This window comes from Manacus candei, unplaced genomic scaffold (genome assembly GCF_025592945.1).
Source record: "Manacus candei isolate 608988 ecotype Guabito, Panama unplaced genomic scaffold, ASM2559294v1 h1tg000017l, whole genome shotgun sequence".
Taxonomy (NCBI): Eukaryota; Metazoa; Chordata; class Aves; order Passeriformes; family Pipridae; genus Manacus; species Manacus candei.
Genome location: NW_026138065.1, coordinates 9,420,484 through 9,446,242, shown reverse-complemented (window position 1 = coordinate 9,446,242; position 25,759 = coordinate 9,420,484). Strand labels below are relative to the sequence as shown.

Genomic DNA, 25,759 nt, shown 5'->3' with positions numbered 1-25,759 from the left:
ATTGTAAGGAAAAGAGTGCTATCTGAGAGCAGTGAAGACAGAGATACAGAAGAAGCTTTGAAAGAGTTTGACTTTTTGGTTACCTCAGATGATGGTGATGGGGAATCGAGAAGTTCAGGAGATGGAACAGACTGGGGTAAGGAAATTGAATGCATTGTACCAGGAAAAAACCAAAATGTGCGAAGAATGTATTGTGGTTGATCAATTGAGAACTCTGTCAGGATCATAGCACCTTTTGAGTATTTCTATCCTAAATAATTGGCAGACCGAAGCTCTCTTGAAAAAATATTCTCATTTTTCTGTACACTGCTTTAATTTAAGGATTCTTCGTGGTTTATGCTTTTGGTAATTTTTCCTTTTGAATATTAAGGCAGGTAGAATTTAAATTTTATGAGTGTTGTTTCAATGTGTTTTTCCAATTACTCATGCTAATGAAGGGCTCTCATAAAGCTGTATTTTACAGTTATGATATGAAAGTTATTTTGTGTTCTTTGCTTTCTCCAGAGAATAATGTGAGTCATAAAGGCTGAATTTCTTGTACTCTTATTGTGAGTTAGCAATTTGGGCAATATAAACACTTCAGTTGCTCAAACTTTCCTTAAAAATTTGGGAGAATAATTTATCTTTAAGCCCACTACTCATAAAGAGGCATTTCACAAACTGTTCTCTGTCCTTTGATGTTCATGTCCTGCAAGCCAGAATGCCAGCATCCACTTTATCTTGACATAATTATTTGCCTAAACCCATTGTGTAGGGAAGGGGAGAAAGAAGAAAACTGGTTAAATATATTGACGGGGAGTTGTTTCCTACTTAAGCTGCTCTGGAAAGTCTTAAGGATAAGTGAATACAGAGGGAACTATTGACAATGAATGGGAAATAACTGAGCTTTATAATGGAACTACAACTGTGACAGACCAATAAGCCATGGTGGCTGTAGCTCTCACGTGAGCCATCAGCTCTGAGATGCTGTATTTTGCTGAAGCCGTGTCAAACTCCTGGTTGGACTTTAAATTATTGTGTGATGTAGTCTTTCTGCTTAAGAGGATGTGTTGTAATATCATTAGATATAGCACTCAGTATTCTATTCACAAAAAATTTAGGAATATTACTCTTTTTTATGATAAAGGTTTTTCTGATACTTATCTTTAATATTAAAATTTTATCCATTTATGCTTGGTAAGTGTAGCTATTGCTTGTGTCACAGAAAAGTCAGTATGCCAACAGGAGCTTTGTGTTCTCAAATTCACACTTCTGGTTTATTTTTACTTTCATTGATGAAAGCTGAGTACAAATGAGCAGAAGTCTAACATTTAAAATAAATTGTCATGAAAAGTAGTAGTCTAGAAATGAGTTAGAGGTTTTCATGTTTTTCAGTTACTTGTTTCACAACCTGTGTCTTTTATGGTAACTGTATATAAGACTAAGCTTCTTCAAAGAACTGCCATTATGAATCACTGATGTTACTTGAAGTGTAACTGATGTAGTGTAGTGACCTCAGAAGCAAACAGACAAAATTCTTTCTTTGGATCCCAAGTATCAGTTATAGTAATCCGTTGAATCCATTTAGCTTGAAAGGTCCTCAGATGTGTTCAGGTAATTTTTAAACTATAAAACACTTGAACAGGAGTAGTTCAGGATCCACTTCTGAAATTGAACAGAATTTTTAGGACATGTCGGAAGCATCCTGGGACAGTCTGTAGAAAATTAATATATTAGGTATTTTACTGGCAACAACACAGTCTAATAAAAAGCTATTTAAACTTTTTCTTTTTTTTTTTTTTTTGCTGGAGGGGAGGAAAAAAAAATCTTGTCCAACCAGGGAAGAAAGCATAATTAAAACTTGAAACCTAATCCCAGAAAGAATACATACTTGTTTCTCTGAAGCCTGATCTTCTCACATCTTATTTGAGTCCTTCATCCAGTTTTTGATCATGAGTGGTAATTGGGGCATATGTATTAAGAGGACATGACTTAGCCCATAGACTATTTTAGAGTCTCTCTTCAGATTAGTAATACCTATTTTCATAGCTTCTGCTAAGGACTTATGCTGCTCAAATTTGCATCTTGAATTAGTCTCACTCGTGAATACAGAATCGTGACTGGAGGGTTCAAAGGAAGGAGGGGTCATCTCAAAAAGTATTTTGTTCTTCTGTGATGTAAGTCTAAGCAGAGTCTGTTTTCTCAATTGCTTGTACATTAGATAGTTATAGGCTGCTAAGATGCTTTTTTTTACTACTACTGAACACTCAACAGTAGTCTCAGCCCCTCCTTGTAACTCATTTGCTCCAGCTGCCTTAACCATCTTAGTGGCTCCCTTAGACTTGCTACACTACACCAATAGTGGGTACTTAGCATTATACCTAAAAGGTTTGTGAGTAGTACAGATATTACGCTGGATGCAGCACTCACAGGTGTGATCTCAAGTGCTGGATAGAGGGGAACAGTCACTTCCCTCACTGGTTACGTCCTTGTTAATACAGCCCAGGATGCGGTTGATTACTTTTCCTGCGAGAGTATGCTGCTGAATCCTGTTGAGTTCAATGTTTATGGAGGATTCCTAGGTCTCTTTCAGCAAGCATCATTTCTGACAAGTCAGTCCCTGTAATAACCCATGTCTGGTTTTTGTCTTCTGTCCAATCATAGTGACTTGTTCAGATTGTGATTGATAGTGTTGTGCTTCCTCTACAGACATGTAATTTCTGCAGCTTAGTCTGAGGATAAGTTTATTATTGCTCATATTTTAAAAAGGTCTAGAATAGCTTACTGATCTGCAAAGCAAAGTTGGTCTGAAAGGAATTAATTTTTAAATAAAAAGATTGAGATTTTAATGAGAAAGTAAAGCGAAAAGTTAACGAATTTCAAAAAATTTTGTACCTGTAGTGGTTATGAAAAAAATATATATATGGAAAAGCTGTATTACCTCCTCTTCTCCTGCAAATTATTTTTCTAAGCTGCCTCAGAACAGTCTCTCCATATATGGGAAAAATGACTTGGAGATTTGAACTCACGTAAGATGTTTTGTTCAAAATCTCCAAATACCGTACAATTGGAAGAATATTTCTTCTCTGTATCATGTCACAGTGGAAGCAATTTGGGAGAAATATTTAGAAAAAAAAACAAACCAAAGAAAACAAAAATGGGGATCTTTTTTTCGTTAGGCATGCTGAAATATTTTGGTTTTTTTCCAAAGATTAATAATTCAGGCTTTCACCTTTTTTGCGAAATTTCGTGGCTTTAGTGCTTTAAGATTTTGTTTAAACCATGGTGACATGTCTACTATGTTCCAAAATTATTTAAATGTGCTACTGCTTTGTGTAAATGACAACATAGCACAAAGACAATAAAATGAGAAATTAAAATGCAGTAATGCAACATCTGAGTTGTAAAGTTATGTTGATGAGTAACATAGCTGTTTCTTCTAGATACAGTAATTCTTTCCCTGGAGGAAAGAAAAAAACCTGAAAAATATGTCCTGATTTATTATAAAGTAAATGTTGCTTACATTTATGAACAGCTATGTGCTTGGTTATAAGAATTAGATGTGAAATTTCATCTCAATTTTTTATTAAGAAAATTCTGAGCAAATAGAAATGGAATGTGAGTAGCAGTTTTACAGCTTTCACAAGCTTGGTGCTATTTCTGTCTGTTTAAAATAAAAGACAAATGCCATTGACAGCAGCTGTTGCCTCCTTCAGTGGAGATCACTTGGTGACATTATTGAAAAAGGATGTTTCATTTGTTTCACTTTGTTTAGAAAAGGAAGACCAGTGTCTCATGCCTGAAGCCTGGAATGTCGACCAGGGAGTTATAACCAAACTCAAGGAACAATACAAAAAGGAGCGCAAGGGGAAAAAGGGGGTGAAGAGTAAGTGGAAAACATTGCACTTTAAAATCATAAATCTCACATCTTTCACACCCTTAATTCTATCTCTCTTTCAATGTTTTCCTAAAATTACTTACTCTTTTACTTTGCTGCTCCTGACTGCTTTCCTGTTCACCAGTTCTCAGGGGTTGAAATTAATGACAATCAAGTTGCCCGATAAATAGTTGGGGATTAGATATAACATCTTCCAACCAAGTGTTGGATTAGTTAAAAATTCTTACTTTGAGCATATTTTATACTTTTGTTGTTTAGATACTTAAATTGTAAAAGGCATTGGTTTAATAGTTCACACTTCAATACAGAAGACTTCAGAACCCTTTCTTAGCTGGAAACATGCCAGTTTCACAGGAAGAGTTAAAGTCTGGTATATAAATAAATACAGAAACCAAACTGGAAACTGTCTTGAGTATCCTATTAGATGACAGTGGGAGAAAACAGGTTAATTTCTACCCCTGTTTATACTTAACATTCACAACATGAAAGTCATGCTATCATCATAATTTGTTATGCAGGGCTCGAAATAGGAAGCAACCATGACCAGTTTATTTGTAAATCACAGGATTTCTTTATTGACTTTCATATCTCTGGGACTAGCCTTTAAAGAAGTTGGATATTGTTATCCAAACAAAAAACTATGATCAGTATCTGAAATACAGTTTCTAGCCCTGTATTATTTTTTTGTTATATTTTTTGAAATACAGATATATTTTGTAAAATCAGTGGGTTTTGATAAGTAAGCGTTAAAACTTTTTGAACTCAGATGAAGTGTTTAAAATGAAACACTGTATTCACAGCAATGTTTCAAACATCTAGCCATATTGAGAATTTATGTGTGAAAGATGTATATTAATAATATTGCATGTAGCCTGGTAAGAAATTTGAGAGATGTTCCTCCCTTTGTGGGAAGATGCTTATGAATACCGAGGAAATTCCTGCTTCCAAAGAGATATGCATAATGATAGAGAAGTGTCAGATCCTCCCATCATTGAGGCTGACTTGTTATTTTACTTTTTGTATTGATACTCTGATAAGATCCTGCTCAGCAGTTGGTTGTGTTGCTGAAATTGTGTTATCAAAAACATACTCTAAATGTCCTTTTTTTCTTTTTTGATTAAAAAAAGTAAATAATTACTATGTTTTAAATTTCTCAAGAGATATTTTTGTCATCTTTAGGATAATTTAATTTACTGGAATTTAATTGCAAGTCTTACAAGAAGCTGAGCTGGCCAACTAAAGTGTTCATGTTTCATAAAATTGATTCTAAATTTCTTTATAGTTAAGGTAGACAGGGCATGCCAATATATGACTTCAGTGAAATTGATTTTTGTAACTTGTCTGTTATTTTTAAAATATACAGACATGCTATGTAGTTGAGGGTAATAGCTGTAGGGTTAGCTTAGCAGAAATTATTTAACCAAACTGTTGAAATTCTATTCTTGAACAGCTGTTGAGAATTCTTATTTTTGATAATAAAACTTAATTGCTAGTATAGACATAGATATTATTGGAAATGTTTTATATATTTATGAGAAAAAATCATGATGTAAAGGCAGCACTTGGACATCCAGTGCTCCTTCGTGAAGATAACTACTGCTCAGTACCTTTACAGTACGTTTTGGATTGACTTGATTGGTTTGATCTTGGAAGACAAAATGGTTTACTGCAGCAGTAAGATTAAGCATCTTTCCATGTACAAACTATTGTTGGAAGGGCATCAATGCAGAAAAATCAGGAAGAATCACAGCCTGTTTTCAGCTATTCATGATATTGCACAATAGTGAAGAAGAATGTGAGGAAGGCAGTCTGGAGGAAAAGAAGAGACTAAATATTTTGACATTAATTTTATAAAGTTTGTTTCTATGACTTTAATCCCATCATACATGGTGCTTAGACACTGAACTGCTACTAAGTAAAATATTGTTTTTATAAACCAGATATTATATAAAACAATCTTGCAAAATCCTTCTTAGTGTTTTCCTCGATTGAGTAATAATTTGGTGACAGACAAGTTAAATACAATTTAGTTTATTATAAGTCATTATGGTTAGGGTGGACAAAGTAGAGTTTGCAACTACATTAGTAAACTTATGATTTTGCAAGGCTGTAGTAAACATTCCTGCGAAGTAGTAAGAGAATAGAATCATAACATCGTTTTATGAGAAAATACATATATTAGAGTACACTGCTGTATTAAAGCTGCTTAAAAATAGCTGTATTATTTACTGGTCTAGGAAAAAACATAATGGACTATGGGTAAGACATTTTCCCATTCTTAATTAAACTTACAACAGGAAAAACTACCGAAGATATGTTTCAGCCTCAATCCTATATAAAACAGTCAAAACAGGGATGTGGGAAAATGATGGAGCAAAGCACAGGTAAGTGTCAAGAAGGGCATGGGTCTTCACCATATGTAGCTTCAGGAAGTAGGCCAGTGAATCCAGTTGCATTATATTTAAGTATAACTTTTCGGATTATATAGTTCACAGTACTACACTACTGCACAAATTAATTTAAAATAATAACGTTGTCATAAGAATATGCTGCGCAAAGTACCTGATGCACAAATTCTAAAATATTCACAATGTCGGCTATTGTTTTGGAAAAGTAAATATTCTAATAATCAGTATGACTCAGTTGGAGGCATTCTTCAGCATCCCATAAAAGTAGCAGTATGAGTTTATACATATGGGGAAAATTGTGCGTTCTCAATTCTCAGTTGCTTCTATCGCTTTCTTTTCAAGAAATTCATTTCATGCTGGATGATTAGTTACTGCTGAAAATAGGTGCTCATTAGTTTTTCTGTGGTAATGTCATAATGCAAGGTAGGATCCATTGTTGCATGTGCTGCTGTAGCATATCTAAGTAGTGTCATCGTGAACTATGCATAAACCATTAAATTTTTTTGGTTTTTTTTCTGGTTAGGGCCCAACAGGTCAAAGCTGCAAGATATGCTTGCAAACTTGAGAGATGTTGATGATCTCCCTTCGTTACAACCATCTGTTGCACCTTCTTCTAGGCCCAGTAGCTCAAGGCTCATTGAACATGAGATAAACAGGACGGATGAAGGTAAATATTAAAGATGTGCATAACACCTTAGTAAAGGATGGATGTTTATAGTTCCTTCTTAAAGATTATCCTCTAAGACTTTCCGAGCACTTTACAAATTATGATTCAGCAAATTCCAATTCTGTCTAAGTGCAATACATGGCATTGCCATTCCTTCTTTCTGGTCCCTATTAGTAAGGTCAAGACACCTACCTAAGGTCAAGTCTTGGCTGAATAACTTTGAACATGATAGAAAAAATAATTTGGCACATGGTGACTTTGTAATATGACAGTCTTAAATCACTTGCTTTTGTTTGTGGTCAAACCTGGTAGCCAAGTGGGGAACATAAGCTCTGAGGACATAAGAGCATCTTTTTTTCTCCCCATGCACATAATTTTAAATGTATGTATGTATATATATACACATACATACAAATGTACTCTTTTTTTTTAAGTGTAAGATAGAGGCTCTGCAGGTAAGCACAGGTGGCTAGCTATAGCTTTTAAATGCATGTGGTGATTATGTAGTGAATCATACTGAACAACTTAGAGCTTGCCTCTGTATTTCTTTCCATAATGTATTCCAAACATTAAAAAAAAAATTCTTGTGTGGAAGGCCACACATCTTTGCAATGAAGCATGTGGTTATCTTCACTAGTATTATGTCTGAAAAATGCTGAACCATCTATTTGATTCAATATTTGAATGCTATAGTATGAAGCATAATAACATATAGTGTATGAGGCTATATTAATTTGTCAAAGATCATATTGCAGCCTTAGCTTGCCTAAAGGGAGCCTACAAGAGATCTGGAGAGGGACTTTTTACAAGGGCATGTAGTGATAGGACAAGGGGGAGTGGCTTCAAACTGAAAAAGAGCAAGTTTAGATTAGGTATTAGGAAGAAATTCCTTACTGTGAGGGTGGTGAGACACTGGAACAGATGGCCCAGAGAGTTATGGATGCCTCATCTCTGGAAGTGTTCAGTTCCAGGCTGGATGGGGCTTTAAGCAATGTGGTCTGGTGGAAGGTGTCCCTACACGTGGCTACTTGGAACTGGATGATCTTTAAGGTCTCTTCCAACCCAAACCATTCTATGATTCTATGATATCATGTGCCCTATTTAAATGGTAAATACGTGTTTTGAAAAATGAGCAAAACATGAGTTCTACTTAACAGTCTTTCAGTGAGTGTGAAATAGTAGGTCGGCCAAGTTATAATTAAGATGCATAAAAAGTCCCAGCATGCGGCATAGTTACCAAAGATCTCAGTAGTTCTGTTTCCTTCATGCTCAGTGGTTTTCTTTATGAAAGAAGGGGGTAACTTAGCAACACTTGGGGAAGTGGAGGAATTTTTTGTTGAATGTTTCATTTCCAACTTTTCTCACATGTACTGAGAACTATGTTAGCAGAGCACTATTTTCATGTCCTTTCAATAATGTGTTTTTTAATTCAGACGTTCAAATGCACTCTCACAAAAAAAGAGGAGGACAGCTGATTTTTATCAGTCTGAGTTCAGTATTGCAAACTATGAGCTGTGTATTCCTTTGTAAAACTGAGACACCATGATATTTTTGGCATACAATGTTTTTATTCTAGTAACTTTTCAGATTTCATGTCCTGTATGTATTGTGTATTGAGTGGAATATTGTATCATAAATTCAAAAGAGAAAAAGAGAATGGTAGTGTAGACTTCAGGGTGAAGAAGGTAAGAGATGTTTGTGATTAAAAGGTAGTAACTAAGAGACCTGATCGAACAGTAGAGCTTGAAAGGCTTTTATTTGGTTGTAAAAAGTAGTGGAAAGCAAACAGAACACGCAATAGAGATGTGAATGTGGAATGGAAAGATTAGCTTACTTTATGCTGGGTGAACTGAAGGTGAATTGGATGGCATCTGAACCTGATGCCTTTGCGACAAGAGGGAAGCAGACTGAACAGATCAGGCTATTGATTGTAAACTGCATTTTTCTTGGTTTTAACTTAGTATCGGTGCTGTTAGGCTTAAACAGACGCTGAGAATGAGCTGGCATTTCCTTCTCTCTCTCCCTGATTCCAACAGTATTTGCCAAGGCTTGTATTTACAATGGAGCTAAAAGGCAAAAAGATTGTAATTTATTTAAAAACCCTTGTAATTTGAGATAAAAGTTGTATAAAGATCAGTGAAGTTTCTTGCATCCAGAAGATAACACATTTTCATCTGTTCAGTCCTCCTTTTGCACTGTGTAGGCTTGGAGAGCTATTGTACAGGGAACTTAGTAAAGCTTTTGAGTTGTACCACTTGATGCAGAGCTTCATGTGATATAAGTGTGTATGCTGTACTCCTTAGCCTTTGATCTTACTGCTTCTAGAGAATCTGCCTATGGATGTGTTCATGTTACAGTGATTGAAGCTCCTATAGGCATGCTATAGAAGCTGTTAACTAGTAAGTTTGGATACTGCTAGTACAAACATGGAATTCAGTGCTGAGCAGCCTGTTTGGTAATTAACTGATTTTACAGGTAGCAATGAATTGTCAGCTTCTGGTCGTATTGCTCGATTGGAGTGCATGTAAACAGCTTCATTGGGGACGTGCTTTTGGATGTGTGTGGATACCGCGTTAGGAAGGTGTGGACACCATGTTAGGAAGGAAGGGTCCAACTGCTCCCACCAGCTATTCTTATATGCATTTTTGTTGCTTCTTTAGCACCTATTTGCATATTTTGTGGCAGAGTTGGGGAAGGGTCTGAGCTGTTCTGTGTTGCTTGTACATTATTTATGGGTGAATGGTAGTGTCCTCTTCCCGCCTGTGGCTAATTGCACTTACTGAGTCACGCACACCTCAAGTGCAAGTATGTTCAGAGGATGCTGTTTATTGGTAAGTACAGTGATTATCTTTAGAAAAGCTATTTTTTTATGCATCTCTGTATATCTTTTTCCCCCTCAGCTACTTGTAAGATGTTTGGCATTTTGAAAGTTGAAAATGTATTTTTGTTATTCAATGTTGTATAACCCCAAATTTCAAGATTTTTTTTGTTTTGTTTTGGTTTCTTGCAGTGGAAGCTTTAACATTCCCTCCTTCTTCAGGGAAATCTTTCATTATGGGAACAGATGAAGCCCTTGAAAATGAACTGGGTCTTGGAGAACTGGCAGGCCTTACTGTAGCAAATGAGGCAGATTCACTGACTTATGATGTAAGTGGTTATTAGTGGTAACTCAAGGTCTTACTGTCTTTTTGTTGAAGGTGGATGCAAGTTACATGTGTGTAGACTCAGCAGAAAACATTCTCCAGATGAAATTATCCTGCCAGAGGTTGTCACAAATTTTTACTTGATAAAATTGTTTTTCCCATACACAGCGGCCTTCAAGCTCTCTGCAAGCCCCTCTCCTTCTCATTTGCCTGCCACGTCATGCGAGTAGTTGAAAGTAAATGTAATTAGTTATAGTGATACATGTGGGTGTGTGTAACCCCAGTGACTGAGCAAAATTAGGACCTGTATGGCCAGTAGATTGAGGGAAGTTTATGTCCCTTCTGCATGGTCTGCATGGGGTTTTGGGCCCCTCCACTTCAAGAGAGTTTTAGAGAAATTGTAGAGAGTCCAGTAGCATGTGACTGATGAGTAGATGTTAAAGAAGCTACTCTTGTTCAGCTCTTAGGAGGCTGAGGGGTACTCAAATAGCAGTCTGCAGGTACTGGAAGAGTGCTTGTAAGGATGACAGAGCCAAGCTTCTCCTTCTTTTAAGCCAGGCATTAAAAGAAGAGGAAACAATAGCAAATTCTGGCTTGGGAGGTTCAGGTAAGACACTGGGGGAGGAAGTGTTATGTAGGAGGTGATAGTGAAACAACTGACCCAGAGACACAGTGGAATCCCTCTCCTGGGAGATGTTCAAGACTTGGCTGGGGGAGCCCTGTGGTTCACATTGTGTGGGCAGTAGTCTCATTTCAAATGGGAAACTGGACCAGAGAGTGTTTAGGAGGGTTTTGTGGCCTGCACTTCTGTGGCTGTATGTGTAGCCTACAGCTTGTTTTTCTTTCACTTTTTATGAAAAACTTTCTTTAAAATTGCTTCTTTTCAGTCATACACAATTTTTGTCTATATTTCTGATTTCTTGGGAAAAGATGCTTCAGGTATTACTTTACTGATGTGCTCCTTGTGATCTGTCAGCTTCAGATCAATGCTGCTATTGCATTGCCCAGCTCTGTCAAGGTTGAGGGATTTCAGAGATCATTTTCATTATTGTGTGTTGGTGAAGAATCCTACCTTTCAGTAAATCTGACCCTTAAGTAATCACCATCTGGGATGTTACTATCACAAGTCAAGTCTGAGATTCCAGAAATAACCTGCGGGTCCTTACTTTGAAGTTCTACCCTTGTGTGTACTTGTAAAGCAATAAATTATAAAATTAATAAAATTTTAGACACATTTTGAGAGTGCTATTGCAGAGATATGCTCTACTACTATAGCAAGTTTGTGAGCATGTGATGTGTTGTGAATCATTTTGATTGCAATAATGCAGAACATTTCTGCTAAAATTCAGTATTTTAGCATTATCTCCTAATTTGGGCTCAGTTCTTAATTTTTTTGCTCATCTTCTCTAATTATGCCTTCAGAAAGGGTTAAGATGGTGTACAAATTATTTGCTTTTACAGGTACACCTAAAACTTAGATGCTGAATTTTTAAATTCAGAGGACATGACAAACCTAAACCATCTGAATGAGATGGTAATGCTTTCATTACTTGACTTCACTGTTCAAGTGTCCATATAAACTGTTTTGTTTGTTCATGTCTCCGTATTCTGAATTAACAGCTTTCATTTATGGAATTCAGCATTTCTTTAGCCACTCCTATCCTATCCTGCATGGTGGAGAGTACTAACTTCTGTTTGTTCATTTGTTAAATGCCTTTATGGAGTTCTATGATCAGGAACTCATAGTCATGCTTACCTCAACTCTTACCTTTTTTTAGTGCTGATGATTAAAAAAAAAACCCACAACATTTACAAAGCTACTCACTATTGTCACTGTGCACTTCATTGAAGCAAAATGAAAGCCTGGTTTTTCCATTTCAAGTTTCACTGGAAGTTTAGCTTACAGATGATGTTTCTGTTTTGGCCTATTTCATATCTTCTTCCAGCTGCCAAGTGTGAATCAGGAAGGATTATTGTCCTATTTTTAAGTGACAATTTTGAATCATATGGAGAATAAAGTAGAAAGACAAGGTACATCTGTCTTTAAATATATTTGCTCTCAAGAGCTGCAGGCACTTTCCCATTTTCAGTCCCTTTCATCCCACTGATATTTTTACTAGATTCTTTTTTTCTAAAACATGGCAGCATTAGCCTACCTCATTTCATGGTTTCAGTTTCTACATATTGCTTTGACTGTCTGTGAATTAAAGAATGGTTTTCACTTGGTAATGATTATTATGAATTTATTACTTAAAAGAGAAATTTTTTCTTCTATGAGTACATTTTTAGAATATCTAACAAGGTGATATTTTCCAGATTGCTAGCTGATAATCACAAGTTTATCTTTTCTTTTTCCTTGCTTTACGCATTGTTATCTTAGCATTGGTCTTTCACTTTGGTTGATTCTGTTTTTTTCTCTAGTCTTCTGGGTAGATTAAGCAGCTTCATAAGATTATAATAGAGGTTTTGGACTTTGCAGTAGTCTCTTGCTTGATTTCCTACAACTTTGAATGAGAGAAGTTTCTGCAATCCTACTTGCATGTCATTGCTGTTTCTGGACTTTTTGATTTGTCTGTGTAGATGCAAATATTATTAGTAGTAGCAAATCCTGATCAGGTGCTAATTTTGGAGTTGAACATCCCCCCAAACTGCTTGTCACAGTTGCATTTCAGTGGGGAGAGATAGAAGGAGGTTGGCTATTGTGTTTACTAACCCAGCCTCTCACAGCTTGAGAGACTGGTGGATGGAGTGACGTGGTGCAGCGAGGTAGGTGGTGCATCAGGGCTAGGATCTGTTTCCTCTGCTGCCAGTCTGCTGGCTTGGGAATGCCCTCATCTGCGTCCCTCTATCTACTTCCCAATTTGTAAGCTAATCATCTTGGACTCCTTTGGAAGGGCACCTTTGAATAAATGAGAAGCAAATGAAGACTATTACCTGTCCAGAACTGGAATTCACTGTTAGGCCATCTGAGGTGTCTTCGTGGCATTTGCAGGTGTGATGCAGGACCTGTGCTGCTGGTATGGCAGCTGGAGGGCAGGCGGGTTCCCTCCGTCACCTGTTTGGCATTGAGTGCCTGTGTTGAGGCAACCAAATTCCTCTCCAGATATCTGTGAATACTCTGTACATCTTGTACCCTTTTTGCTGAGGCTTTCTTGGCCAATCTCCAGAAAACCTGCCAGAGCTGCTAACTGTGCAGTCCTGCCCCATCCTTGTACCAGCTTGAGCATTTGTCTGTTCCCTCATTGAGCCAACTTGGCTCGGTAAACTGGCAAAGAAACTGACTTGTCTCCCTGAGCAAGGCAGTATATAATAATTAAGAAATACTGAAAGAAAGACTAAACGTGCATTTGTTACAGCTCCTTTCTCCTGGTTTAAAATGTACAGAACTTCTTAATTGATGCATACTTTTATTATTAAATTCAGATGTAACAAAACCTAAGAAAAAGCACTTCTGTTCTTAAACCTCCTCTTCCTCCCTCCGCTGCCTAGAATAAAATTGTAGAGATTCTTGGAGAAGCTCAAAACAGTTGTCTCTTCTTTACACTTAATGATATAATGATATAAATTATTTTGGATTATCTGTAGATTTCAACATAATAAAACATCAGTACAATTGCTTGTTTTCTTGATTTTCCATAACCGTAGTGGTTATGGAAAGGTAAATTTAACTTATGGCATTGTTGACTGACAGAGTGAAAAAGTCTGTTCAGCATTTTGTGTCAACATTTGTTCAGAGGAGCAATATTGGAGTAAATGTTATTTTTTTAAAAGGCTTTCTTTTTGGATCTTCTAAAATGCATTTATTGCCAAATAATTGTGTCTGTATACATGATAGCTTATCACTTGCCAGTTATATTCTTAGTGTGTAGCCAAGTCTTTTTTGCCTTTTTTTTTTTATTTTCTGGCAACCTTTACTTGTCTTGCATTATTACAGAGCTTGAGTTCCCTTAGATGAGTAAGTTTGCTTGTGTTCCTTTCTGTGCTTCCAGAATCTTCTGTTTCTCTCAGATCTTTACTTCAGAGGTGCCATGTCATTTGTATTTTGGATATTCAGGGACCACTGGTTGGTTGAGTCAAGCCCAGTGTTAAAGTGAACGAGCTAGTAGGTATAGATCAAATTTCAAATACCTAGCTGATTTCATTTAAGTATCAGTGCTTTTAAATTGTGTAATTTTACAGACATGGGAGTATTTCAGATTTGCATAGAACATATTACTGTGGACAAGACATTACTTGTATGGAATACATCTACCTTCATTCTCATTTTGAATTATCTGGTTAGTGTTAAGTGATCTGTTTTTCAAGAGCAGGTTGTTTTGAAAAGCGGAAGAGGTAATTTCACATCTTCTGAAAATGCCAAACTAAATTTCTAATGTCTTCCTTTTGTTGTGGCTTCCAGATTAATTACAAGTTTGGCATTTTTTTTATTAGATAGCCAACAATAAGGATGCATTGAGAAAGACTTGGAACCCCAAATTTACATTAAGAAGTCACTTTGATGGAATAAGAGGTCTCGCTTTTCATCCGGTTGAACCAGTCTTAATAACAGCTTCAGAGGACCATACTTTAAAAATGTGGAATTTACAAAAAACAGCCCCAGCAAAAAAGTAAGATTTTTTTTTTTTTGCTTTGCTTCAAGAACAGTTTTAATATATGAAGAAAAAAGATAATTGTAGATACCACTTCACAGGATGGCCCTTGGAGTTCATGGAAAGTGTTCCTTGACTTTAACAGTAGGAAAACAAGTTCACAGAGTAGTGTGGAGACTTCTGAAGAGTGCCAGAAGAAATCCATGTGTGTTCCTGAGTGTATTTTGTTTGTAAGAAGGAAAACCATTCACATATTTATATTTTCCTTGCAGATAACATGACAAATTAATTTACTAGTGAAAATATTTGGATGCGGCCTGTTAGTGTGCTTGCATGTGGATATAAATGTGTAAGATGCATTTTTATATATATGCATATGTATGTATACACATACATGCATATACATGTGTACAGCTTTAAACTTTGAGATGTTGCCTTTGTACACTGTCTCTTGTGAGTTGCTGGGATTTGCAGAAATGAGAGCAATTTGGTAGCAGGGCTAATAATGGTAAGGTAATGGTAAGGGAGTATGTCAGACCTTTGAGGAGGACTGGGCATAACATGGGGTCTTCCCTCAGCCTGTAACAACCACCGGATTGATAAAGTGCAGAGCAGCAAATTTTTTGCTACAGCCTTGATATAAAAACAAGGAGTCAAAAACTCCTTTACTCTAATAGGGGTTTGGAGCACTTAATGATATATTCCATGTGATACTGATGTCTCTCCACTCCTTCCCCACCACTGGTGTAGCTACCTACTGGCTTGATTGATCTGTGAGAGTTTGTGAACTACCTTGAAGGTCTTTAAACTGAAAAAACAAACCAAACAACAAATCCTGCAAATGAGAGATTGCGAATAGTTCCTAGACATGTGAAAAATTGTGTTGAAAGTTGTGGGGGAAACACTGCAAAAGACGTAACGGTGATTTTAAGAATTTAACACGTTTTTGTAAAGCATTGTGTAAGATCATATACATGTTAACATTTCCTTGTACTTCATTTAGGAGTGCGTCTCTTGATGTAGAGCCAATATACACCTTCAGAGCACACAAGTAAGTATTTCCTGGGAAATATTGTCGTATTTTGAGAAAGATACATTTTTTAAACAGAAACAGAATTTTTTTAAAAGGTAATTTACACTTTATCAGCTACTGATTTCTTTAGTTGTGATGTCTTTAGTTCCCATTTTATTTAAAATATTTGCATGCATCCATCTCCTTTCTGCGTAATTATTTATGTCTGAAGCTGGGTAGACCACAATTTTAAAATTAAAAACCTACAAATTATACAGTTCCAATTTGATTAAGTGTTCTGTTCATTATTGCAGCTCTTGCCTTTTTGTCAGATGTGTGCATATGTAGAAGGAAGCTGAAGAAGAATGAATGCAATGAATTTAAATCTACTGAAATTATTTCACGAAAGAACCTTAGATCTTTTACAAAGGGAAAAGAAGCTGCTTATGCAAAATAAAAAACCCTACAGTTTGAAAGTGTGACACTTCTCACATTTCATGTGCCTAATGATTATATTGTTCTGATTGTAGTTACGTTACCAAATATTGTGGAGGTTTTTCTGTGGGAAGTGTTGCAGCAAGTCAATTGTATCTAGCAGGAAAAATTGAAGATTCTGTTGGCATTGCATTTCACATAATGAAAATGTTAATATTAAATGTTTCTTTGGGGGTTTCTTCCAGTGGACCAGTGCTCTGTGTGGTGATGAGCAGTAATGGTGAACAGTGTTACAGTGGGGGAACAGATGGCCTTATCCATGGCTGGAACACAACCAACCCGAACGTTGACCCCTATGACTCTTACGGTATGTTGGTGTCAAACACACCAGTGAAATGATTGTTTAGTGACATTAATGTTTTTTGTTAAAATAGGATACTTTACAGATAATGCTTATTTGAAAGTTTAAAAGAGCAAATCGAATGTTAGCTTCAATTGCTTAAAGTAAATTTTTGGTTTAATGCTGATGCTGTTTGATAAGAAGGTAAAATGTCTTAAAATTTCTTAAATTTTAAATGTCTTAAATTTTCTTTAGAAAGGCCTTAATTTCATCACAATTTTGAGAAACAACTAGATTCAAAAAGTCCAGGACTAAACCTGATAATTTGGCAAGTACAGCAAGTGTGTATTTTAGTGTTCTTTTCTTTGACGAATTTCTGTGTAGTTAGATAAAGAGATTTAATGGTCTGAGACCAAAACTGTTAATGTTGTCCACAAACACGTAAAAAGACCCAGTTCAGTATGATTTACCAGATCTGAATGGATGTCAGCCTTGTTTCTGGATTTTAAGTTTATTTTTCACTTCTTTAGCTTTGGATGGAGTTGGCCTCAAAGCTGACTTTTGCATAAAAGGGACTGATGTACCATTAATGGCTGCTTGAAAGTGAAACAAACTGAAGTGTGTTTATCCCATTTCTGTAATGTCCCTTCTGCTGAAATGTTGTTTTGTTCCTTTAGTTGCAAACTGGGTAACTGAATAGCGTGTATGCTGATGAAATTCAAGCATCTTAATACCAGAATAATTGAAAATTCTATATTGGTATGACATGATTGGCTTTGGGTTTTTTTTATGGATTAGCTCCGTGAGGTTGGTGCATAAACACAGATCAAGATACAGCTATTGATGTAATTCAAATTTTGTTTTGAAATGTGTTTTGTTGTGTTTTGTTTGCAGATCCTTCTGTTCTAAGAGGTGCTTTTGTAGGCCATACTGATGCAGTGTGGGGGCTGGTTTACAGTGGAACGCACCAGCGGTTGCTGTCCTGTTCAGCAGACGGCACTATACGTTTATGGAAAGCTACAGAAATTGCTCCAGCTCTCAATATATTTAATGATAATCAAGGTACAGAAAATTGCCCTAGAAGTTCATGAACATCCCTGTTCAGACTGACATAATTTTGGTTACTGAATAGAAATACTTCTTGCTTTTTTTGCTGGATTTTATATACTTATGGATGATATGGGAAGAGTAAATTTTGGGACCCTTCTTTTTTGATGCTAGCTGAATATATACCTACGTGCAGGGGGACAGTCACAAACATCTAAAAGCCAACTGCTTTAAATGATTTGCTGATGTTACTAGCACCAAGGAGTAAGTATAATGTATCAACTCCATAATTCAGTTTCAAATTGAATTTCCATTAGGCGTGTGCTTTTGGTTTTTCCAGAATAAAAAGCCCTTTCTTCTCCTAATAGAAGTTTGGAGTAGCCAGTGCTTCATCTCAGACCAGTGTCATTGTACCTTCCAGAATTGTTCCTTGTGCCTCTAGCACAGAGATTCCAGTTGAATTTCTGAGTTTGCACATTAACTAAATAGATAGCCTATTGATCCTAAGCACTGCTAGTTGAAATAATGTTAATCTTTGGATTTAGTTACAGAAATGTCTTGAACAAATCAAAATCCCACTATTTAGAGTCTAATTTCTTGAAGTTGCTGTCTAAGTGGTCCAGAATGAGCCCACTGATGTTGCCAAGTTCTCTTGGAGTTGATTGTCCTAAAGACAGACCATGAGCTGCAAAAGTTCCTTGGCTCTTCATAAAGACTTTGAGGCAAAATAAACTTTAGCATAACTCAACAGACTTATCGAGTTATGGTATAAAACTGGTCAGATATACCATTACTTGTTATGCTATACTGAGCAAAATAAAAAATGTTTCATATATTTTAGTTTTTGCAAAAAATATGTTTCCAAAGGTCTGCAGGATTCTACAAAAAACATAACTGGCTTATTGCCAGCTTATTGCCTATCTACCTACTTTGAAAACTTCCTGGTAACTGTTGGGTATTTTTGGGAGTTGTTTTGTTTTTAATTATTAAATTAAGGGGGAGGGAGGACTAGTCTTGCCAAAGCTGTGAAATTCAAAGATCCTCCTTTGAAACCTAGTTTTCATATGGCTTATTGATAACCTTGAACAAACTCTCACTCATCATTTAAGTCCTTTAGATTAACCATTATAGGCCTCCCAAGAAGCTGCAGATCACCATGCATGGCAGCAGTAGAAAAGGTCACTTCAGAAATAATGTGTTTTCTTCTCACTCCAATCCTTTTTTTGCTCTTTTTGGAGTACCTCTAGATAAGTACCACCATTCCTTAGAAATATTCCGGCGGTCCTGTGTCCAAAAAAAATGTTTCTCCCATGAATCTTTAGAGTTTAGAGAGACATGATGATATTCCTGTGTTATCTGATTCTATAACATTAGTTTGCTTAAAATTCAGTGTCTCACTCTCTATCTTTTCCTCCTCCTCCTGGTGTCTCTTGCTACCGGTGTTGTTCTTTCACATAGCAGGTGGTGAACAGGACATTTGAGGAGAAAAATCCCAAGGGATAAATCCTATACCCAAGCTTTGCTGATTTGACCTTCTCTCCGGTAGTGTTCAGATAGCTACAGTGTAAGGAGGTCAGATAAATACCACAATAGGCAAAGCTTTGAAATATGAATTTATAATGTAATTATATAACTTCCTATGATGAAAGTGTCAGGGTGTAAAATTTGCACCTTGAGAACTTTGGTGGATTTTTTTAAGCTCTGATTTTACCCAAGTTAACAATAATAATAATGTTAATCATCTGTTATGTCAGTGGTTTTACCATTTCAATTTCATGTCATTTTACTTGAGGCATTGGAGTCGTTTTGTGTTTTTTGAGAATTGCTGTTACACTTAAAGGAAGGAAAAGGGCCTAGGGAGTTCTTACTTTCTTAATTTCAAAGTAGATTTCTGCCCAGCTGCAGTTCCAGATACAGGATCTTAGTAAAGAATGTTGTTGATACACATCAAAAAAAAAAAAAGGATTAAAATAGTGATCATACTGGACAATCTATTTAGATGGGCATAATGTATGTTTTAAAATGCAATATTTCCTTTCATAATCGTGGTCCTTTAGATGTTAAAGTGCTTACTGATTGGGGTTTTTTTGTTTGGTTTTTTTTTGTTTACTTTATACCAACTAAATCACTACGTTGTTTTCTAGAAATGGGAATCCCTTCCTCAGTAGACCTTGTGAGCAGTGACCCAAGCCTCATGGTAGCATCATTTAACAGTGGACACACTAGCATTTTTAACATGGAGACACGGCAACGAATTCTTACCCTGGAGTCCAGTGTGGATACAAGTATGTATCAAAAAAACCCAAACTGACCAAAGGAAAAAAAAAATTGCTTCTTTAAGATTGATACTGTTGATAATCTTTTTGGTGTTTCCAAACAGGCAGTGTCATGAGAAATTATAACATGAGTTATGTTACAAGGTGTGTTTTGAGATGTAATAGTAAATTGTTATTACTATAACAGACCTTGTGGGTGTTTCAGTAGCAGAAGAGTGCATGTGCTTTTGAAATAGATCACACTGAATTGCTTTTCAAAAGACAGTAGCACAAGGAAAAACACAGGTTTCTCTAGTACAGCTCAGTGGTCTTTGCAGTTTCAAGATTTCTTTTTCCTCTTCAGTACAAAATTGCAAAATAGAGGTAATATCAGGAAAACTTAAAGTTGAGTTTATCAAAAATTCAGGAGTGTGTGTGGATTCTTTTTTATTTTTCCTTGGAGGTATCCCTTTTCAAAGATTTCTTACGCTTTTGCCTCATTTGGACTTGGGCTGTAGTTGAAGTTTTCACTGCAGGAGAAAAGCAAAACTCCAGTGGAAGAGTATTCATTGACAAGGTCCTGGCAATGGCAGGATTGCCTGGATCATGGCAATGGCCAATATGAGAAGTTTTAGAGGATACTGTGAGGAGCCTGCTATCAGTAAATTATTTTACCCTGGTGTTAGAAAAGAGACCAAAGGTTTAATATTCAAGCCACAATGGTAACTTGATAACAATATAATTTTTTTAAAAACATTTTTTTATTCCCCCCCATCCCCCCACACGCTCCTTAAAGTTTTATGTCACTGACTTCTGCTGTTAATTAGGTTTTTTTAAAGGACTAAGCCCTTCTTGTTGGCTTTGCTTGTCTGTTTTAAACTAGTTAAATGCCTGTCATTTTATCAGACGGAATGGAAAGTGCCATCTCCCTTCTTTATGGTATTCCTTACTGTGCAGGATTTCTTCTTTTAACTCACACCTTTGTTCCTATCTGAAAAAGCAGTCCTAAATTAGTTAACTTGAGTCAGTGGAAGTTACCTTTCTGCTTCCCTCTTCCTTCCCCCTTCTATTTTTTTTTTTATCTCCTCCTTGCTGTAATTCAGTAATGCTCCTTTAAGAAAACAAGGCCATGATATGGCAGCTAGCAGTCTCCATTTAGTATCTTTAGTTATGTAATAGTACTATAAAGCTTACAAGTATTTTAAAGAAGTAAATTACTATTTCTACAAGAACTAGGCAAGAGGAAAATGAGTCACCTAAAATGCCCTACCACCACTATGCAGGGACTCTGCTGTTCAGTATAAGCCTCACTTTGCTTGTCATTGTCAAACTGTGAGGATAGCTGGCTGTGATGAAGGTTCATGTGCTTTCAGTTATTTTAGGGGGGTTTATTCATATGAATGTGGTTTTCTTGCTTAATTTAGACTTTAATGATTTCTAAGTGTTCCATGGATGCTGACAAGGCTTGATGGTTCAGATTTTTATAGAAATATGTAAATTGAAGTTTTTACCACTTTAATAGCAAGTGATCCTATAGTAGTATTCTATTTTGTTTATTTTAGTAAGAATTTTGATTAAATAATGTGTTCTTTGGAAGCAGTTTAACTAAATACAGTCAACATAAAAGACAACACCTGTATTTTGATGTACTGTGGAGTGACTGGTTTTGGTTTTGTCATAATTTATGCCTCTTAAGACCACCTTTGCACTAATCTGTGAATCACAACAAGACCTAGATTTCTAATCAGAAAACTTCTATACTTTTTTTTTGTTTGTATATATATATATATATATATATATATATATATATATGCATGCTGTTTCAAAATTTTTGAAGAATAGGAAAATGACTCTCCTATGAATAGTCCAGCATCCTTTTTTTCCCAATAATCATAATTTTAATCCATATATATCAAATAATAATGGGTGGGGTTTATTTGCTTGAAATAAACTGCCTGTACTGTCTGTATGTTATGAAGAAAGTTTTACTTGGCAGGAGGAGGAATGTGGCAGTGGGGAAGTGCAAAAATGATGTTTTCACTCAGTTTTCGGTTTCACATTTTTGCCTGACGTGTCTACCTAAAACTATGTCCAAAGGTTGGACCTTATTTGGCATACATATGGTTTATGTATGCCTCTGTGTCTGTGTAATTTGGAAAGTATTTTAGAGTAAACCATATAAAATAAGATGCTAGCTGAGAGTTTCCAGTATATAAATGTAAGAATTATTTTGCAAATAAAATGGATTACATATTTATTTCTTAGTAGCAATCTTTCAAAGAATTTAGAAATTGACATGTATGATATGTGTTGGTTTTTTCAAGCAATCAGTTCCTCCTGTCAGATAAACAGAGTCATCAGCCATCCAACTCTTCCAATTAGTATCACTGCTCATGAAGACAGACACATCAAATTCTACGACAACAATACAGGTATGCTTCTCTTCAGCAGGTCTTAGGTATAGCCATTGTATAATGTAAACCATAACCAGAATTTCATTAAGATTAATATTATTCTCATAAATGCTGAGGGATGTCAAGAACTGGATAGCCTCTGAAACAGAAATCTCTCGTCACCAGTAGATCCCAAAGATTGCCAACCCACTTAAAACTTTGTTGGCACAGTGATAAGGAACCTGCTAATTTTCTGTCTCTTCTTATAAAATACCTTATGTATGGGGTTTATAAATATTTAACATAAAAGGAAGCTTTTTCAAAATCTTTATGGGCTTATGTTTATGTTTCTTCTATTGGTTATCTGTGTTATTTTGATCTGGAGAACAGGAAGCTCTGGCACTCTAGTGCTTCCTAGACCCATGTTTTTTTTTTTTTAATCTGAAATCATTGCTGTAATTGCAATGATAGCAATAGTAATAGAACAATAATTCTCTCTGAGTTTACTAAAATCATCCCATATTCTTAGGTAGTTTATATCATTGCTTTTAGTATACTCAACCCTTGCTTTCCTTTCCATTCTAGATCTTACTTCAGAACTTAATTCAGTTAAGAGGCAGTTATTTAAAATGCAGTGATTGCAGCACCAGGGTGGCTTTGCAGACATAAAACAAAGGTCTCACAATGTTGATGATACTGCTACTGTGCCTCTCCGGAGACTGTAAATTTAAAAGAATGACTTCTTGTATAATTTTAATGATTCAGTCATGGATTTTCTATTTATAGTGTCAGCTGTGGTAGGGTCATTCACAGTGAATACAAATAACAAAGTTAATTGCAGAAAATAACATAAATAACTCTTTTCTTTCAAAGGAAAACTGATCCACTCCATGGTAGCTCACTTAGATGCAGTTACAAGTTTAGCTGTTGATCCTAATGGCTTGTATTTGATGTCTGGCAGTAAGTACATTCAGATTTCATTTCTTTTTCTCATAATGGTGGCAGACATGAGAATTGTAAAGAAAACTGTTTCCCCTTTCTTTAGGTCATGACTGCTCAATTCGCTTGTGGAATCTTGAAAGCAAGACCTGCATCCAAGAATTTACTGCTCATCGCAAAAAATTTGATGAGTCAATTCATGATGTGGCATTCCACCCCTCCAAATGTTATATTGCCAGTGCAGGAGCTGATGCCCTGGCTAAAGTGTTTGTATGACAGAGTGCTTCCTGTTCAACTTTAGCTTTGTATATATTTAACCAGCTGCACAAAGAGAAGAGGAGGGCATGAGTTGTTTTATCTTGCCCTGTAATTCAGAGAATGTTTGTAAGTGTTTAGTTTTGCAGGGTGCTGTTTTCTAAATTGACGTTTGCTCTGATTTCTGTGAGCTCAGCTGGTGCTGAGAGCTTGGAATCTCTCAGTTTCACATAGTTAAAAAAAAATAAAAAATAAATGCTTTTATTTTAGAGGGTGTGAATTTTCGTCCAGGCAGGCCTTGGGTGAAACTAGGTCTACGTATTCTCTATTAATAAAATGAGAGTACTGGAAAGAAGGGGTCTAATTGCATCAGGGAGTAGGAAAAGAGGGAAACTTCCTAGGATGCTTCTCATTGAGGAATCTTAATGTTAAATCACCTGGAAAAAGTGATTCAGAGTCAGTTCACATGCTCATTACTGTATCACGTGAGAGGCACTTTGTCATCCCTTTGGTATGAATAAAGTAGATCTTGTTCAGAGAGCAGTAGCAGATTGTTAATCTCAGCCTAATCTGGTTGCTAGCCTAAGATAAATGCAATTAAAGGAAAGCAGATTACTAACATAAATTAAAATGCAGCAAAGTTTCTGTTACATCTTCTATGTTATACAGTAAATATTTAGTTTGCAAAAAAATTTATATAATTTTTAAAGACTGTATTAGCATATGGCTTGAAGCTGAGCCTTTACTCTAAGTCCCAATTAACAACAGACTGAAGCAGTCTGTATATACTGTAGTAGCGATGTTAACTTATTCAATGCTGTTTATTCTTGGAGACCTGGCACAAGAAATTATCCTAAAGCTTTCCAAAGAAGCTGTCGTACAATTTAGTTATCAAACATTCATCTCCTCTTCCTGTTTCTGCTAAAAAGGGTATCGTTCTGGGCATTAAAAGATAACATGAAATACTTTTTTTGAAGATTAAATTTATACCTAATGCTTTGTATGAGTCCTGCTAGTGGAATAGGTGGGAACTATACAAAACTCCATCAGTTTGAGAGATTCTGCTACTTCTAGAGGTATTTCCCAGCTTCACTTTTTGTGGGTTGTTCTAACTTGTCTGCTTTGCTGGATGTATCGTGCCATTGATTAGGTTACCTGAAGAATGAGTGATTCTTGTAACTACTCAACAGATGTGCTTTGTTTATCTATTCAGAGCTTCTCTGTTGACTTGAATGACAAATAACTTTTAATCCAATCTTTTAGTCTTTTTATCCCTTCTTAGAGGAAGGTGAGTGGATTCTTTTCTATTATGTGTCATCATCAGAGTTATTATTGTTCATAAGCGTGAAGTTGGTCTTTTCCTCTAATGGGAATGGAAAGCAGAATTTCTGCTGGAGATGATTTCTGATGCTGATGCGAGTAGGAAAGAACCCAATGCAACTCTTCATATACCAGCTTGAGGTTAAGACTGGAAACTGATAAATAAATCTTTACCTTTAAACTGACACTTTGTAAACAGAAGTAATTGAAAGATATCAAAATAGGGTTTGACTGTGTTGGTTTTAGATGGCATTAGGGGATGGGACCACATTTGAAACTGATCTCAGAGTTTAAATCAAGTATATTATTTAGGTAAAAGGTTGACCCGTGTGCTGTTTGAGCCTGCAACACATTATATGTACTGCTAAAATATCCTGGAATACCTTTTATTGCTCAGAATATTCAGATATGTCACTTCATGATATTGATATGCAATATGTTTCCATAGATAAGATTAGAACTTTTACCATAAAACAGATGACTACAATAACAATACAGATTATTTAGTTTTTATAAAATGTTTTGGTTATGATGGAAGGGGGGAAACTTGGCTGCAAAACTGAGCATTCAACTTTGTGAGAGTTCTGTGTACTTGACTCATATTCTTTCAGTGTCATTATTTTATTTCTTTTTGAAGAGAAAATTGCAAAGATTTATTTGAAAAATTCTAAAAATTATGTATATTATATATGTGTATATATATTGTAAACATGTATTAAATGTGTCTAGTAAGGGAAGACTCCATGGGTGCATTTTAATGTTTTAGTATTAAGAGTTCTCTTGAGTTTGTGTATACAGAGGATAATGGTGTGAGTATGAAATGAATGTTGTGCTTTTGCTTACACAGTACAATATGTAGTCACAGTTGTTTAAATTGCTGTACATAAAAACTAGTAGGCCAGCATGCTTGTTTTTAAAGACTGTCATTCTGATTACAATTGGAATGTAAGACGTGGCTGTTCAAATGTGAATTGAAAGATGTTTCCTTCTCGCTATTGAGCTCGTGCTCAAACTGAAAAGTGATTTTTTTTAAAAGCTGGCAATAGCTAGAGGATGAGGTGCCTTTAAAAAAAACAAAA

At 35.9% G+C, this 25,759-nt stretch overlaps 1 protein-coding gene across 5 annotated transcripts in view; it reads left to right on the top strand.

Annotated features, from left to right (window-relative positions):
• The window catches only part of STRN (striatin), a 64,709-nt gene extending 38,950 nt beyond the window's left edge, over positions 1-25,759 (top strand). For 2 of the 5 annotated variants that reach the window (XM_051783040.1, XM_051783044.1), the window contains exons 7-19: positions 1-136; positions 3,755-3,865; positions 6,175-6,261; positions 6,809-6,952; positions 9,963-10,099; positions 14,527-14,702; positions 15,688-15,735; positions 16,377-16,498; positions 17,366-17,533; positions 19,663-19,803; positions 22,098-22,205; positions 23,040-23,126; positions 23,212-25,759. In XM_051783040.1, the coding sequence (XP_051639000.1) occupies positions 1-136; positions 3,755-3,865; positions 6,175-6,261; positions 6,809-6,952; positions 9,963-10,099; positions 14,527-14,702; positions 15,688-15,735; positions 16,377-16,498; positions 17,366-17,533; positions 19,663-19,803; positions 22,098-22,205; positions 23,040-23,126; positions 23,212-23,381 (1,635 nt within the window). In that variant the 3' untranslated portion in view covers positions 23,382-25,759. The remainder of the gene's footprint in view (positions 137-3,754; positions 3,866-6,174; positions 6,262-6,808; positions 6,953-9,962; positions 10,100-14,526; positions 14,703-15,687; positions 15,736-16,376; positions 16,499-17,365; positions 17,534-19,662; positions 19,804-22,097; positions 22,206-23,039; positions 23,127-23,211) is intronic. The other 3 variants (XM_051783042.1, XM_051783041.1, XM_051783043.1) reach the window with 3 other exon arrangements.